A 17,074-nucleotide genomic window follows, 5' to 3' on the forward strand; every position below is an offset into this window, starting at 1 on the left:
GGGAACTTTTGAATTACTACTTTCTTAAAATGATAACTGATTTTTTTTTTTTGTATGAAAAACTTTTCCACTCTCCCCAATTACTTAACTTGCTCAGCTGAACCTGTACCAGGACCTAAGTTAGATGTAAGTGTCCATGGGAACGGTCAGAAGAGTCCACACAGACCCATCACCATCTCTCTCAACTCCTTCTCCTGGCAGCAAAAGAGGGCATACAGCTGGCTTGGGCCAAGAACCTTCCCGCTCCCAGACTCATAACAAGGGGCTTTGAGACCAATGATTCCATTTCCCATTCCCAGTTTCTGAGTTTTCTAAGCCAAACCTACCAGAGTAGAGTTGGTTGGTGAGTCCATGGAGCAAATTCAGGGACTCCAGCACTCTCCTTCCCTAAATTAAGATCTGAGTGCTCTGAAAGGGACTTTACCCAAACCTACATCTGCATCTCATCCTATAACCTGGGTCCCAGAGGAAGAAAAGATCCCCGTTTGTGTTTTCCAGTTAAATGGGTGGGAAGGAGAAAGCAGAACACGTACAGCCACAATGAGGAAGTCCAGCCAGCACCAGGCATTGGTGAAGAATTTGACGAAGCCATAGGCTGTCCATTTAAGCAACATCTCCAGGATGAAGATATAGGTGAAGACTTTGTCAGCATAATCCAGGATGGTACGAATGGTCTTCCTCTGCTCAATGTAGATGTCCTCAAAGGCCTGAAAGAGAAGCAGTAGCTGCCTATAGTGCCTAAAATCAAACAAGAAAGAATAGAAGCACTGCCATTCTTGGGCAGCTCCTCCTACACAGGGTTGGCCTATCACCAGTTTCCTGTCTCTTTCACCTTACTCCCCTGTGACATATATTTTTAAAAACCGTATTCTTGAGATATGATTCAGATATTATATAATTCACTCAGTTAAAGTCAGTGGCTTTTAAAAACATTCAGATATTTTAGCAAATATTTAGTATATTTAGTGCATCTACCACCAGAGTCAATTTTAGAACATTTTTACTCTCTCCAAAATGAAATAGTTGTCACTCCTAGTCCCCCCTCCCCCATCTCTCTTAGCCCTAGGCAAGTGTGAATCTACTTTCTGTCTCTAGAGACTTGTCTATTTTGGACATTTCTTATAAACAGAATCATACAAAATGTCCTTCCTTTATGCCTGACTTCTTTCACTCAGCATGCTTTCAAAGTTTCCCCATGTTGTAGCATGAATCAGTACTTCACTCATGTGTAACATGAATGAGTACTTCACTCATGTTGTAAAATGAATCAGTAGTACTTCACTCATGTTGTAAAATGAATCAGTACTTTACTCATGTTGTAGCGTGAATCAGTACTTCATTCATGTTGTAGCACGAATCAGTACTTTGTCCCTTTTTATGGCTGAATAGCCATTGCATGAATACACAAAGGAGCTTCAAAAAGTTTGTGGAAAAATTCCATTATTTTTTAATTCCATTTTTCTATGAATTTTTTGAAGCCCCTTGTACTGTACCATATTTTGTTTAGCCTTTATCAGTTGCACATTTGTGGTGTTTCTTCTTTTGTGGATAATGTTGCTATGAACATTTGTATGCAAGTTTATGGCTATATGTTTTCATTTCTTTTGAGTATATGCCTAGGAGTGGAATGGAGGAATCAGATGCTAATGTTATGTTTACCCATTTGGGGAATATCCAAGCTGTTTCCCAAAGTGACTACATCATTTTACATTCCAGTGAACAACATATAAAGGTTCCAATTTCTCCTCACCAACACAACACATGCTCTTTCTCTTTCATCCTCTCAGAGCCCTCACAGGGCAGACCTTGGGTCCTGGGAATGGGAGCCAGCCAGGTGAGGACATTTTTAGTACTACTTTCTTTCTCTGGCATTCCTGAATGAGGGAATTCCCTGATAGGAAGAGATGGGCATTCCCACTGTAGAGTGGTGGACTGCTGTACAGGTGGGGTTCCTAAGGCTTGAGAAACACCTGTGGAGGTGAAAGAAAAGTTCCAACTCAAGCAGTAGGGGTGCCTACTTTGGGCAGTTACAGAAAGATAGAATGGGGTTACCAGTAGTCTCACTTTCCAGAACGAAGGCACATGGACATCAGATGATCTAGTTTCAACACTGGACAGTGGGGTCATGGACTTCATTGTCCTTCTCAGTCTTGGTACAAATATATTCCCTCTGCTCAATAAAAAAGCAGCAGCTTCCACATCAGGTTTCACCTGATTCAATTTCGTAGAAATCCATTCTATAACCTAAGATATAGGAGATGTCCTAGACTGACCTTCATATCACTGGGGGCTCTAATGCCCTCCCTCTGAAGTCTCATTGCTAGATTCTAGTCTTTTCTTGGATGTGTTAACTGTGTCAGCAGTAAGTTATTCTTAAATTTCATGTCTACTGTTGTACAGGGGCTATTTGTACTGAGCCATGTACCTCTGGTTTATTGTGACAACATATTGTCCAAGGTGAGTAGTAAAGAAAGCTGAAAACTTTAGTGTCACTGCTGCCTTTATTCTTTGCAGAGAGGGTAAAGAGCTGACTTAAGGGATGAGTATGTTCTGTTATTCTAGGTTTGTGTGCATTAATTACATCTGAAGAATAATTTGGGCAACAATAATAAAGTGCCTTTCTTTAATCACTCCCCTTAGTCTGATTTGCCCTTTTCCCAAAGGTAGAGGTCCTGCTTTTACTTTCGGAAGCTTCATAGCACCTCAGTAACTGTTGAATGAATGCTTCTTGATACAGTAAATGATCCAAGGGCAGGTAAGACCATCTGGTTCCCCTTTGTTCAGATCAAAGGTTACCAGACCATCTCTTGCTCCATTTAACTTTAATCCTGACATCCTCCCAGAAAAACTAGGGCTGTGCAGACTGGGCTTCTTTACTCACAATATTGCCTTTTTCAAGGAGCCCTGGTAGCATAGTAGGTTACACATTGGGCTGCAGATGGTAAGGTCAGCAGTTCATATCTACCAGGCTGGAGAAAGACGAGGTTTTCTGCTCCCATAAAGATCTACAGCCTCGGAAACTCTCCACAGGGCCACCATGTGAGAGGAACTGACTCCATGCTACAGCACCACCACCACCTTTTCCAGCTTCTTCTAGCCTCCTAATTCACAAGTCAGTGAACGCCACAGTTGGGATCTATTTTAATAGTAGCTTGTGGGGTTCTCGTTTGATTCCTTGGTAACTAAAAAAAAAAATTTTTTTTTTTTTTTTGCTTCTAGCTTAAGCTTTGATTTCATATTGCATCAATATGTGCGCTTACTTTAAAGGCATTCAGAATTCTGTATCCTTCGCTTTTCCCTAAATTAAAAGAGAAAAATATGTAGTGTCTTTAATTCTGGCTGCCCTGAAATTTACTCAGCTAAAACAGAGCTCCCTCACACGAGATTCTGTCCAGGTCTCTCTGTTCCACTATAACCCACTTAAAACTGATGCAAATGTGAAGATAATTAGTCTTGGTAGGGGAGCAGCTTGTGTCTGACGCCCTATATAGGTATCTGACTAATGAACGATAAGTACTTACAACACGTGAATATAAGTAACCTTGGAATCTGAGAGCTGACATTTCTAATCTCCAAAGATTTGCCCTGGGTTCTCCATATTTAGTAGGGTGTTAACGGTGACTCGGTGAGGAAATACCACCTCCCTCCTACCTTGGGCAACTGAAAAGAATATGAGATTTTGGGTGTTAGCTGAGAGGAGGATGTTCATTTTAGGAAGTTGCTTAGAATGGGGCAAACCAGGCAGTGAAGACAGTTCGTAACCTGTGTGTTCCATTCTGATGAAAAGGGGATGGGGTCTTATGCTTGAGAGGGATCATGCTGAGCCTAAAGAAGATCAGGGTTTGGACAAGTGTGAATTCCAATCCCAAAGACTCAAAGCGCCAGCCCAAAGCTCTTTAACAGACCATTATCTATGGTCAATTTGTGTTTTCAGAGAAATTGAGCTTAGGCCTTATTCAGCTTTTCCCCACTAGTTTCTATAAACCCTTTCCCAGCCAATCCCTCATCAGACTCTTCCCTGGGCCTCACCAGGGCGCCACTGCTGAGTAGGATCATGAAGATGATGAAGGTCTCAAACCAATTGTGCTCCACAATGAGGAAGCAGGTTTTCCGTAGAATCCACCAGGACTTGCCTAGCCCTTCCTCAATGTTGACCTGGCAGCACTTGAACCGCTGGACACAACCTGGCACCCATAGGAGAGAGGCACGTCAGACCATGATGAGTACACTCTGCCCAGACCTGGTCTCTCCTCCATCTCCCAGGCCCCCCCAGGTGATGCCCTCCCCCTGCCCCACCCCAGCCAGGAGTACAACAGCTGAATCAGAATGTCTGATTCAGAAATGGAGAGGGTGACAGGGCCGAGGCTCTGCTGCAAGGCAAACAGGGCAAAACTATCTGGAGTTGGCAAGATCTCCTCTAAAGCAGCAGTGAGGGGGTGCAGAAAAGGGGAGTCAGGAGGCAAACATGGCCACAGTAGAGTATGCCTTTCTAAAATTGAAATCTTTGGGCTGAAACCAAGAGAAAATGGACAAAGCAAAGTCTGAGAATAGAAATCTCTTACAGCTCAAATCACACAGGGGAAACAAGAATAACTTTCCTCAAAATGGCAGAGTGGGCAACAAAGTTCTTAAGGCTTGTCACCAAGCCCCTCTTTCTCTCATCCAGCCATGAACCCTGACAGAAATCCGTCCAGAAGCAGTCAAGTGCCACATGTGCACCCCCTGTCACCTTCTGTGAAGCAGGCATCTGGATCTAGGTATTCCTCAGGCTGCTCCACAGGGACCTCTTCTACTTCTGGTTTGATATCGATGGTACTTCCCTCAGAAGAGCTAGTGTCATCCAGTTTCTAGATATGCAAGGGAAACAGGCAGAAAGTAACTGCAGTAGCACATCCACTCCAAACTGATACCCCCGCTTCTAATAGGGATGATGTACCAGTTATAATTCATGAGTTGGTGAAACCATCCAACACATGGTGAGCAAACCATCCCAAACCAAACCAACTGTTGTGGAGACAATTCTTACTCATAGAGTCCCATAGGACAGAGGAGAACTGCATCATGGCGTTTCCAAGACTGGAATTTTTTAAAGTCTGCCACAACTTTCTCCCATGGAGTGGCTGAGGGGTTCGAACTGTTGACCTTTTAGTTAGTAGATGAATGCTTTAAGTACTGTGATACCAGGGTTCCTAACAATTATCAGAAGGCCCTCAAAACCCCTCACAGATGACTGATCCTCCTTAAGCTAAATGTGGCTACACACTGGCCTCAGGCTCAGACAGATTGTTGTTGTTTGTTGTGAAGTGCCATTGAGTTGATTCCGACCCATAGCAACCCTGTATAGGATTTCCAAGGATCAGCTGGTGAGCTTGAACCACCGACCTTGCAGTTCAAACAGCTTTGCAATCTGGCACATTAACCCACAGCGTCACACCAGGACTCCATTCAGACAGATTAGTGGCAGCTAAATACTAGCGTTTACTCTAGCTCTGAATCAGATGATGCCAAAGAGATGGAGAATGGATTCAATTCAATAAAACTGAACCAATCATGGGAATCTAGACAATCTAGAAAAGGCCTAGAATGGTATTGAGGTGGTGGAGTGGCTTCTCAAAATGAACTGGCTGTTCCAGAATTCCTCTACCAAGCCTACTGCTGAACTAATTTCTAGGGATGACAGAGGCTCATTTGCTCTCACATGGTTACGACTGGTTTCTAGACTGGGTCCTTACATCTTTGCTGCCTTCAGGATCTGACTCGCTGCTAACGTCTTCTGTGTTGAGGTTTTCAAAATCAGACTCGCCAACCGCAATGGGTACCCGCACAGTCAGGTTGGGGTTGTTGATGAAGGACATGTGGTCCTCATCAATGATGTACTTCTCAACGCTGCTGCCAATGCCACTGGTTGTGCCATTGCCATTCTTCTGGAAGTCGCCATTCCGGTGGATGTCTGCACCTGTATGGTTGGCAATGCAGTTGGCCTTCTTTTCATACAGCTCATCCAGAGGTTTCACTTCATCAGCCTCACGCTGCTTGAAGTGGGTCTGCATGAAGGCATGCACTTTTATTTTGGTCCAAGCCACACCCTTCTTGATCCGGATAACCGAGATCTGCAGATTGTTCATTTCTCCATCATCGTCTGTAGCTGCCAGGTTGTCTGCACTGAAGGAGCTTAGAAGCAAGGCCAGAAACAGGTTCAGCACCTGTACCAGCAGGATAAGGAAAAAGGAGAGTGAATGTCAAACTGTATTAAGAACAAAGTTATCCATTAAATTAAGGACAACAAACTGACAGTACATGGACTTTGCGTGACTGACTTGAGTGTCTGATGTGTTTAGTTTGGCCCACCTAGTGTTTTAAATGCCCATATCACTAGGGGGAGGGGAGGACACAGTATGTCTAGTTTGGCTGTAATGAGATTTGGCTTCAAAAAGTTCATTGAAAAGTTTTTTAAAAGTTCATCTTTTAATCCTATCTCCCATGAACTTTTTAAGTCCCCTTGTATAAGAAGTTCAGAACCTCTTTTCATGATTCTTCTACAGTTTTACATACATATATATCCTTTAAGAAGCTTTGATAATGTAGTGATTACTAGTTGGGCTGCTAACCTCAAGGTTAGTAGTTTGAAACCACCAGCCGTTCCTAGGAAGAAAGACGAGGCTTTCTGCTCCTGTAATGATTTACAGCCTCAGAAACCCTATGCAGGGTCACTATGAGTCAGAACCGACTCCACGGCACACAACCACCACCACCACCATATATCCTTTACATACATGTATCTTTTATAGTCAGAAAAAGCAAACGCTTTTTTGTGCGTCAGTTTGTCATATATGTCACTTTGTCATATGGTGGTGGTTTGTGTGTTGTTGTGATACTGGAAGCTATGCAACAGTGTTTCAAATACCAGTAAGGTCACCCGTGATAGGCAGATTTTAGCAGAGCTTCAAGACTACAATCAGACAAAGAAACAGAAACAAAGGCTCCACTGCTGAGGGATTAGCCCCTGAAAACCTTAAGAACAGTAGTAAAACATTGTCTGATATAGTGCTGGAAGATGAGTCCCTCAGGTTGAAAGGCACTCAAGATACAACTAAGCATGATCTGCCTCCTTAAAGTAGAGTTGACATTAATGATGTGGATGGAGTGAAGCTTTTGGGACCTTCATTTGCTGATGAGGCATGACTCATAATGAAAAGAAACAGCTGCAAGTAACCATTCATAATTGGAATATGGAAAGTATGAATCTGGGAAAATTGGAAGTTATCAAAAATGAAATGGAATGCCTAGAGATAGCTATTCTAGGTATTAGTGAGCTGAAACAGACTGGCATTGGTCATTTTCAATCAGTCAATCACATGGTTTACTATGCTGAGAACGACAAACTGAAGCGTCACCATTCATCATTAAAAAGATTTCAAGTTCCATCTTGAAATACAATGATGTCTGCGATAGACTATGCCTACAAGGGAGGACAATTAATGAAACTATTATTCACATTTACAGATCAACCACCAAACCCATGATGATGAAGTTGAAGAATTCTGCCAACTTCTTCAGTATGAAACTGATCCAGCGTGCAATTAAGATGCAGTGATAATTACTGATGTTTGAAATGTGAAAGTTGGAAACAAAGAGGAAGGATCAGTAGTTTGAAAGTACATCATGATGATAGAAATGATGCTGGAGATTTCATTACAGAATTTTGCAAGACCAGTGACTGGCTCATTGCAAACAACTTTTTTAAAACAACATAAAAGACTATGTGCGTGGACCTCACCAGATGGAATACACAGGAATCAAACTGACTACATCTCATAGAGAAGCTCAATATCATCAGCCAAAAGAAGGCCAGGGGCTAACTGTGAAACAGGCCATTAACTGCTCACATGAAAGTTCAGGTTGAAGCAGAAGAAAGTTAAATCCATGAATGCCAAAATATGACCTTGAGTATATCCCACCTGAATTTAGAGACCATTTCAAGAACATATTTGATGCATGAGACACTAACGACCAAAGATCAGAGGAGCTGTGGGATGACATTAAGAGTATCATACATGAAGAAAGCAAAAGGTCTTTAAAAAGACAGGAAAGAAAGAAAAAAAACCAAAGTGGATGTCTGAAGAGACTCTGAAACTTGCTCTTGAAAAGAGCTAAAGTGAATGAAAAAATTAAATGAAAGAACTGATGGCAGCTTGAAAAGATAAAGTACTATAATGAAATGTGCAAAGACCTGCGGTTAGAAGACCAAAAAGGAAGAGCATGCTTAGCATTTATCAAGCTGAAAGAAGGAAAGAAAAAATTCAAGCCCTCAAGTTGAAATATTGAAGGATTCGATGGGCAAAATATTAACAATACAGGAAGCATCCAAAGAAGATGAGAGGAATACACAGTCACCATAACAAATAAAACTGACTGATGTTAACTGTTTCATATGATCAAGATGTTAACTGTTTCAGATGATCAAGAACCAATGTTACTGAAAGAAGAATTCAAGCTGCACTGAAGGCATTAGCAAAAATCAAGGCTCCAGGAATTGATGGAATACAAATGGAAATGTTTCAACAAACTGATGCTTCTCTGGAGGTACTCACTAATGTATATGAAGCTATTTGGAAGACAGCTACCTGGCCAAAAGACTGTAGGAGATCCATATTCATACGATTCCAAAGAAAGGTGACTCAACAGAATGAAGAAATTATCCAACAGTATTATTAATATCACACAGAAGTAAAATTTTGCTGAAGGTAATTGAAGGATGGTTGTAGGAGCTGCCAGAAATTCAAGCTGGATTCAGAAGAGGACATGGAATGAAGATCACTGATGGTGTCAGATGGAGCTTGACAGAAATCAGAGAATCACAGAAAGTTATTTACTTGTAGTTTATTGACTATGTAAAAGTTTTAGACTGTGTGGATCTTAAAAAATTATGGATAACACTGTAGAGAATGGAATTCCAGAACACTTAACTGTTCATGCAGAACCTGTTCATGGACCAAGAGGCACTCATTTGAACAGAACAAGGGATATTGTCTGGTTTAAAATCAGGAAAGGTTATTTCCTTTCACCATACTCATTCAATCTGTATGCTGAGCAAATAATCTGAGAAGGTAGACTACATGAATAATGCAGCATCAGGATTGGAGGAATGCTCACTAACAACCTGCAATATACAGATGACACAACCTTGCTTGCTGAAAGTGAAGAGGACTTGAAGTGCTTGCTGAAGATTAAAGACTTCAGCCTTCAGTATGGATTACAACTCAGTGTTAAACAAAAATCCTCACAACTGTAAAAATCCTAAACAGCATTATGATAAATGGAGAAATGATAGAATTTGTAAAGGACTTCATTTTATTTTGATCCATAATCACTGCTCTTGGAAGCAGCAGTCAAGAAATCAAATGATGTATTGCATCTGGCAAATCTGCTGCAGAAGACCTCTTTAAAGTGTTAAAGAGCAAAGACATCACTTTGTGGACAAAGGTGCATCTGACCCAAGCTAGGGTATTTTCAATCGCCTCATATGCATGTGAAGGTTGGACAAGGAATAAAAAAAACATGGATTCATTTGAATTATGGGGCAGGTGAGGAATACTGAAAATATCACGAACTGCCAGAAGAACAAACAAACGTATCTTGGAAGTACAGCCAGAATGCTCCGTAGGAACGAGGATGGGGAGACTTCATTGTATGTACTTACCAGGAGGGACCAGTCTCTGGAAAACTACATTATGCTTGGTAAAGTTGTGGGTCAATGAAAAAAAGGAAGACCCAATGAGATGGACTGACACAGTGAATTTAACAATGGGCTCAAACATACCAACAATTGTGAGACTAGTATAGGACCAGGCCATGCTTCGTTCTGTTATGCACAGGGTTGCTACGAGTTGCTGCTAACGTGACGGCACCCAACAACAACAAATCTATTTTGGAAAAAAATTCAACAACAACAACATATCCATTTTGGAAAAATATTCTCCAACCCCCCCAAAGTATGGATCTGGATTATTGAGGAGGATCAAAAAGTACCTCGATGTCCTGTTTCATGAGCAGATGTCTTACAGGACCATGTTAGAAAAAATTTAGGCTCAGAGAGCCATATTGCCACACAATAAATCATGGGGAAACTAAATTGTACTTTGTTGCTACGTGCTGTCGAGTCAACTCTGACACATAGTGACCCTATATAAGGTTTCCAAGGAGAAGCTGGTGGGTTTGAACCACCAACCTTGTGGTTAGCAGTTGAGTGCTGATCCTGCAGTACCACACCAGGAGTCTAGATTGTACTTTATACCACCTTATTTTAAGACTATTTTTTCTTTGAGTTGGCAAATGCTGTACAATATGGCTTCAAAAAGTTTATGGAAAAAGATAATGGAATTTTCCCACGAATTTTCTGAAGCCCCTCGGTATTTTTACCACTAAGAAAAAAAAATCTTTCCCACACATTAATAAAAATAAAGCTTCAGCAAGATAGTGACTTTTATGTTATCTACTCAAGTATCTTCATACATAAGCTTTACTTATTTAAGTTCCTGTTTTACTATAATGGACACTAAGGTTAATTTTCATTAAGACTTACTTTCGAAAAGTGGGAGAGGTGCTTATTTCTTGATTTACACTTGGCCTTCACTGTCACACTTCTGAAGAAGGCAGCACATATTTTAGGTGGAAAGATTGGTATGTATAAGGATGGAAGTAATAAATGAAATATATACATTTGATGGAGTCCTGGTGTGGCTCCAAGCACTGGACTGTTAACTTCAAGGTCAGTGATTCAAACCTGCCCACTGCTCCTTGGAAACCCTATACAGGATCACTATGAGTTGGAGCCGACTTTTCGGCACTTAACAACCACAACCAGCATTCATTTGGATTGCCTGGGCCATTTGCAGAAGTAAAAAGGAATATGGCTGGTAAACCGGAGATGAGTTGGCAAGGCTTTGGAGAATAGGCTGAGGAATCTAAATTTTATTTAACTGGATTCACTACTGAACTGAGCAAAGGAGCTGAGTCATTTCTGAGAACTAACTACATATAGCAGGGGAGACTAGATGTTAGGCGGCTACATGCATGAATTAATAAGGATCTGGATTAGGGTACAGTAATTGCACTGTGAGTTAATGCTCCAGACTGCAAAGCCATTTGAACTGCAAGGTCGGTGGTTCAAGCTCACCAGCTGCTCCTCGAAAAACCTATACAGGGTCGCTATGGGTCAGAACCAACTCGACAGCAAACAACAACAACCACAACAATCGCAAACTCCTCATAGAAGGAGTGCTTGTTAGAAATGCTTATTATCTTTGTCATCATCTGGAGATTCTCATTCAGTGGCTCTGGTGCAAGGCTTTGACTTGGCCTTTTTAAAAGAGCGAGGCTCAGAAAATTGTGATGCAGGTGGTTTCTAAACGACTCTTTTAGGAAAACTGGATGTGTTACAGAAATGGAAAGGAAAGGGCAAATCTTATGGATACTATGAAGAACGACACATTAAAAAAAGATGTATTTAAGACACATCAAGTGTTTGCCAAGAGTAGAGATGAAAGACTCCAAAGTCACAGGTACCTAGAGACTAGTTGAGCAGAGGGACTGAGCCAAAGTAAAACTGGGAATGTTCCATCAGGGGGCAAAAATCATAAAGTTGATTTTCGTCATGTACTTCAGGGATCTATAGATAAGTCATGGGAAGATGCCCTTGAGACCATGGAACATAGAGCCTGGAGAAAAGATGACAAGGTCAGGGTTGAGCCCATTGTGAACCATAGAGGAACAGATGCCCTCACTGAGGAAGAGAAAGGACTAGAGGAATTAAGACTGAGGTAAGGTGGTTGGGAGTGGAGGAGGGTAGGATTGAAGAACCGTTACAGGTGAAATGAATGAACAGGGTGGCCTTGGCTGGATCAGAGGCTGGTGAGTAGGAACCCTCTATTGATCAGAGATTCTCTAGGGCAGAAAAGGGCAGAGAATTGCTGTGAGCCAGCTTGAGAGGAATCAGCTGAGCTTGCCTTTTTTTCAGCTTTCCTGGCTTCACCCCTCAAGCAGGACTGGGAGGCCTGATTTGTAAGACCAGTGTGTCTCAAACTCTAGTGTACATGTGACTTTTCTGGGGATTTTGTTACAAATGCAGATTCTGTTTCCGAAGAACTGGGCTGGGGCCTGAGACTCTGCATTTTTAACGCACTCCCAAGTGATCTCAATGCTGCTGGTTCTTACATTACACTTTGAGACACAGGATGTTAAGATTTCTGTTGGCAATTATTCTTTACACAGAGGCAGAAGACAGCAGGCTGACAGATGACAGCGGTGTAAGAAAGCGCTTTATCATTTATGCATACTCAGTCAGACCCTGTTGTTGTTGTTAAGCACCGTCAAGTCGGTTCTGACCCACAGTGACCCTATACAGGGTTTCCAAGGAGCGGCTGGTGAACTTGAATCACCTACCTTGCATCCAGTGCATTAGCCCACAGCACCACACCAGGAATCATACCCTAAGATATTTTCTATCGGTGGTTCTCAATTGGCAGGAGGGATGGGTAGGGGACAGACTGGGGTGGGGTGCCACTGACATTTAATAGGTAGAGATCAGGGATGCTACTTAAGATCCTACAAGGCATAGGGCAGCGCCCCACAACAAAGAATGATCTTATTGTCCAAAATGTCAATAAGACCAAGGTTGAGAAATCATGTTCTGATGAGGGAAACGTTTTATAGTAAAAAGAATAGGAAGTTTGGAGTCAGGCAGATCTAGGTTCAAATGCTGTTAAGTGCCGTCGAGTTGATTCTGACTCATACTGACCCTGTACAGGGTTTCTCTGATATTTACCAGATGTGTGACCTTTGGAAAGTCACTAATTTTCTATTTTATTTCCTTAACTATGAAAAAGGCTGACAAGTTGGGGGTTATGCATATTACAGTATACTTTATAAATACCAATCTCTTCTCTTTCACTCATACCTTAGGGATTTTGGGCCAAGAAAGAATGAAAACCCAACACAACCACGTACAGTAGTAGAAGGACTAAGCTGACTGGACGAAGGGTAGGATGTTTAGGGCTAAAAAAACCTCCCCCAAACCCCAAAAGATTTACAAATGAATACTAACCACTAAGTTGCCAATAACCATGACCATCATAAAGACAATGAGGCACATGGCCTGGCCTGCCACCTCCATGCAGTCCCACATGGTCTCGATCCACTCTCCACACAATACCCGAAAGACAATGAGGAAGGAGTGGAAAAAGTCATGCATGTGCCAGCGAGGGAGTTCACAGCCTTGGTTGATCTTGCAGACACACTCTTTGTAGTTCTTTCCAAACAGCTGCATCCCCACCACGGCAAAGATGAAGACAATAATGGCCAGCACTAAGGTCAGGTTGCCCAGAGCACCCACTGAGTTGCCAATAATCTTGATCAGCATGTTCAAGGTTGGCCAGGATTTGGCCAGTTTGAAGACTCGGAGCTAAGGCAGAAAAGAACCCAAACAAAGACCAAATGACATTCAGCCCATTTTTCCTCACCAAATACTTAAAATAAAAACACATAAAATTAATAAGTTCAGTTTGAATTATTGCGCACCTTTGGGAAATTCCCAGGACTTTGTAATAGCAATTTTAACTAAATGGGGGAGAAACTAGCACAGATATGGAAAAACTGATTACATAGTATATGAAAAATTGAGAACTAGGAACCAAGGATTAGTCTCTGAGCCGATCTGTATTTTAGAAACCCATACTCGTATATCTCTTTCCTACTGATTTTTCTCTTGAGTTCTCAATGGACATGTCAAGAAAAATGTGATCATCGGAACCTCAAAGATAAGTATGGTAAGGGCAGTGAAAAACAACTGTCTCCTTAAAGAACCAAATATTTAAAAGTTTCAAATAATCTCCTTTTTTTTTGCTAGCTAATAAATAATGGCCAATTTGAAATTCTGTGATGCACTTGGAATAACTTGGAAGAAAGGCATAAGTCCAAAATCAGGGCACTTACATATATACATATATATATATCAAATATTTTATGGAAAGGGATTATACTGATTGTAATTCAATGGACTGATCTTTTGGTACCTGTCAATCATGAAATATCTATATTCTGTAATGAATGAGTGTAAGGTTCAGGCTAACACAGTGAGAATTATGTTTAAATCCATTAGATGTCATAAATTACCAAATAACTAACACATACTATCAACAGGAACTCTGGTAGAAGGCAGAAACATTGATTTGAACACGTTTTCCCTATTGAACACTTGAATCTTATCAGAGGTTCACAGTCTACCAGGGGCACCTTGTGTAAATCTGGGCCATTCATATTTTTTTCCTTTTTATTATAACTACTGGAGCTAAGGTTTCTTTCAATCTTTCTAGATAATAAGAAATACTCGAAAAAAGTCTGTGAGTTGGATCCTGACCAAAGATTAATAAGTAGAGATTCCAGAAACCTGGCAGATGTTATTTGAGGCTTGAAATGAGTGAGATCTGTTTTACAGTTTAATTCTTTTTTAGATCTGCTGAATATTCTTTAAAAAAAACAACAACAACCACCAAAAAACCCTTAAATCCTTTCGATTCCAAGTACTCAGTTATTTTCCCAATAGAGAGAAGAAAACCTAAGCTAGGTCTGGTGTCAGAGAAGTAGTAAAAGTTTTGTTTTAAAGGGAGGGTCTCCAAAGTAACTCAGCTTTTTAAGGGGCTTAATCACTTAAGCCTATCTTTATAGGTAGCTATTCTGGAACATTGTGAACTGTTCTTTCAGAAAAAATTTTAAAATAATTTCAACATTAACATCTTGAAATAAATTAGTAAAAAATCCTTCTTAGGAGTCTTATATCTAACGATAAGTACAACAAAGCCAATACTTAACACTAATTTCAGTATAATTTAATAAAAAAACAACATGTATTCACTTTTTCTGGAAGGGACCACTATGGGAGAAGGAATGATAAAGGTTACCTTTGAACAAAGTAGAATTTTTGTCACTTAAAGATTTAAGTTCTTGTTAGATAATGATTTAAGTTGAACCAACAAACCCGAAATAGACCTTAGAACAGGTCTTGGGAGTCTGTCATCATCTTTTAGATTAAACCATTATTGTCTGAGACACTATTTAAAAATTAACTTCTGTTTGGTGACTGGTTTAAAAAAACTAACTTCTTAAAAAAAACAAAACAGAACAAAGCTAACTTCAAGATTAGGTATTTAGTAGGAAAGTTTTAAAGATTCTAGTAGCTGACCCAAATAAACAGTCAGCTGGAATTAGGAGTAGAATATGGCTAAGGATCTATTTTATTTTAATCATCAAGTTAATTTATGCAAAACGCTTCCTAGTAGCTGCAAGACAGGAAAGGTAAAAAGAAATTGGAGAAATATGGAATACCAATCGGAAAGATCGCAGCACCGAAAGCCCCTCCACGTCTGCTAGACCCAGTTCCATTAAACTGAGGGAGACAATAAATCCGTCAAAAATGTTCCAACCTTCTTGGAAATAATAGTAGGGATCCATGGCTATGAGCTTCAAGAACATTTCCGCTGTGAAAATTCCAGTGAAAACCTAAAGGGGAGGCAGAGGATAAGAAAAAGAAATAATAGAAAGAGAATGCATTTATTATTACCTTCGAATATAACATGTCCAAGGAGACATGAGACTTGGTTAATTCTTCCTCTGAGAGCATCACTACCCAGGTGTCCATGACCATCCCACATGATGAAGGAAAACCTTATTTTCTACTTGAATGTTAACTTTGTTACTAAACCTACTCAATTCACATTGATCAGTAGAGAAATTAAAGAAATGTTCTCAGCAATGGCAATACCACCCAAGGTGATGCCTCTCAAAGGGTTGGCATTCATTTGAATATGCTTGTTTGAGATGTTAGCTTAAAAAAAAAACAAAAAAATCCCTTGTTATCATTGCATTTGAAGATTACAAGATTACAGCAGTATTCCTGATTTGAACATTATGTGCCTTATCAAACCTAGATACATATTGCAAGCTTTCTTGTTTTAAAACATAATCACCAAAAGTATAAGAAATACACCCTACTTAGGCAAAAATCCATAATCTTTCTAGACTTTTCAAAATGAATTTGTATTTCGAAACACTGAAAAACTATAAAATTATTACAAAATATCATGACCTATCCATATTGTTAGACTTTAGAGTTCCCAATTTTAGTTCTTGTATAAAATTCTATTGGGTGACTATATCCTTGAAGAATTTTCTTATTCTTGAAGACTTTGGTGCTTCCTTTGGATTTTTTTGTGTGACAATCAGTGATATAATAGATGTTTTATGATTTGAAGCTTGTTGAGTGCAAGAATGACATCTTCCTTTCATTACCCATCTTCCCATCTTCTGCCTGACTGAGCACCTGTATTTCCCAACATCTTTTGTAGCCCACAAACCTTAGTAGCAATGAGTAGTAGTTATGTGCCGTGGAGTCAGTTCCAACTCACAGAGATCCTGTATAGGGTTTCTGAGGCTATAAATCTTTATGGGAGCAGAAAGCCTCATTTTTAACTCGAGGAACCGCAGGTAGTTTTGAACTGCTGAGCTTGAGGTTAGCATCCCAACTCACAAGTAAAATCCCATGAATCCCAATGCTGACAGCAAGACCAATACACTCTTCCTCGGCTAACCATGTAACATAACATTCTTACTGAATATTTGCATGTTTTTAGAGGCGACGACTTTATGTGCCATGATTTTTTGGCTGTTTTAATAAACTATTACTTGTAAACAACTAGTTACCAAATTTAAATACAAAGGACTTTAAGGAAAACTTTGAAAATAACCTGAGGACAGAACAAAAAACAGTAAGTATACAGATGCTGTCTGAAAAGATACCAAATTAATATACAGCAATAACATAATGGAATGACTTGTTTAAAATACTCCAAAATGGATATAGTAGGCTATAAGAATATTCACATACTTTTTTTGTGGTTTACTAGTTTTCTAAATTGAAGATGCAATGTTCTAAAATTAAAAACAAAATTCTCTAAAGTGATTCAGTTAAGTGAAATAAAAGTTTATAGTACAAGGACCAAACAAGATGGCGGATCGGGTGGAC

At 40.2% G+C, this 17,074-nt stretch overlaps 1 protein-coding gene across 4 annotated transcripts in view; it reads right to left on the reverse strand.

The window, feature by feature from the left end:
• SCN8A (sodium channel, voltage gated, type VIII, alpha subunit) overlaps positions 1-17,074 on the reverse strand; it is a 212,250-nt gene that overhangs the window by 39,186 nt on the left and 155,990 nt on the right. For all 4 annotated transcript variants that reach the window (XM_006870028.1, XM_006870027.1, XM_006870026.1 and 1 more), the window contains exons 14-19: positions 15,379-15,552; positions 13,103-13,459; positions 5,733-6,203; positions 4,730-4,847; positions 4,030-4,184; positions 534-707 (exon numbers count right to left, since the gene is read on the reverse strand). In XM_006870028.1, the coding sequence (XP_006870090.1) occupies positions 534-707; positions 4,030-4,184; positions 4,730-4,847; positions 5,733-6,203; positions 13,103-13,459; positions 15,379-15,552 (1,449 nt within the window). The remainder of the gene's footprint in view (positions 1-533; positions 708-4,029; positions 4,185-4,729; positions 4,848-5,732; positions 6,204-13,102; positions 13,460-15,378; positions 15,553-17,074) is intronic.

Source organism: Chrysochloris asiatica, unplaced genomic scaffold (genome assembly GCF_000296735.1).
Source record: "Chrysochloris asiatica unplaced genomic scaffold, ChrAsi1.0 scaffold00138, whole genome shotgun sequence".
NCBI classification, from domain to species: domain Eukaryota; kingdom Metazoa; phylum Chordata; class Mammalia; order Afrosoricida; family Chrysochloridae; genus Chrysochloris; species Chrysochloris asiatica.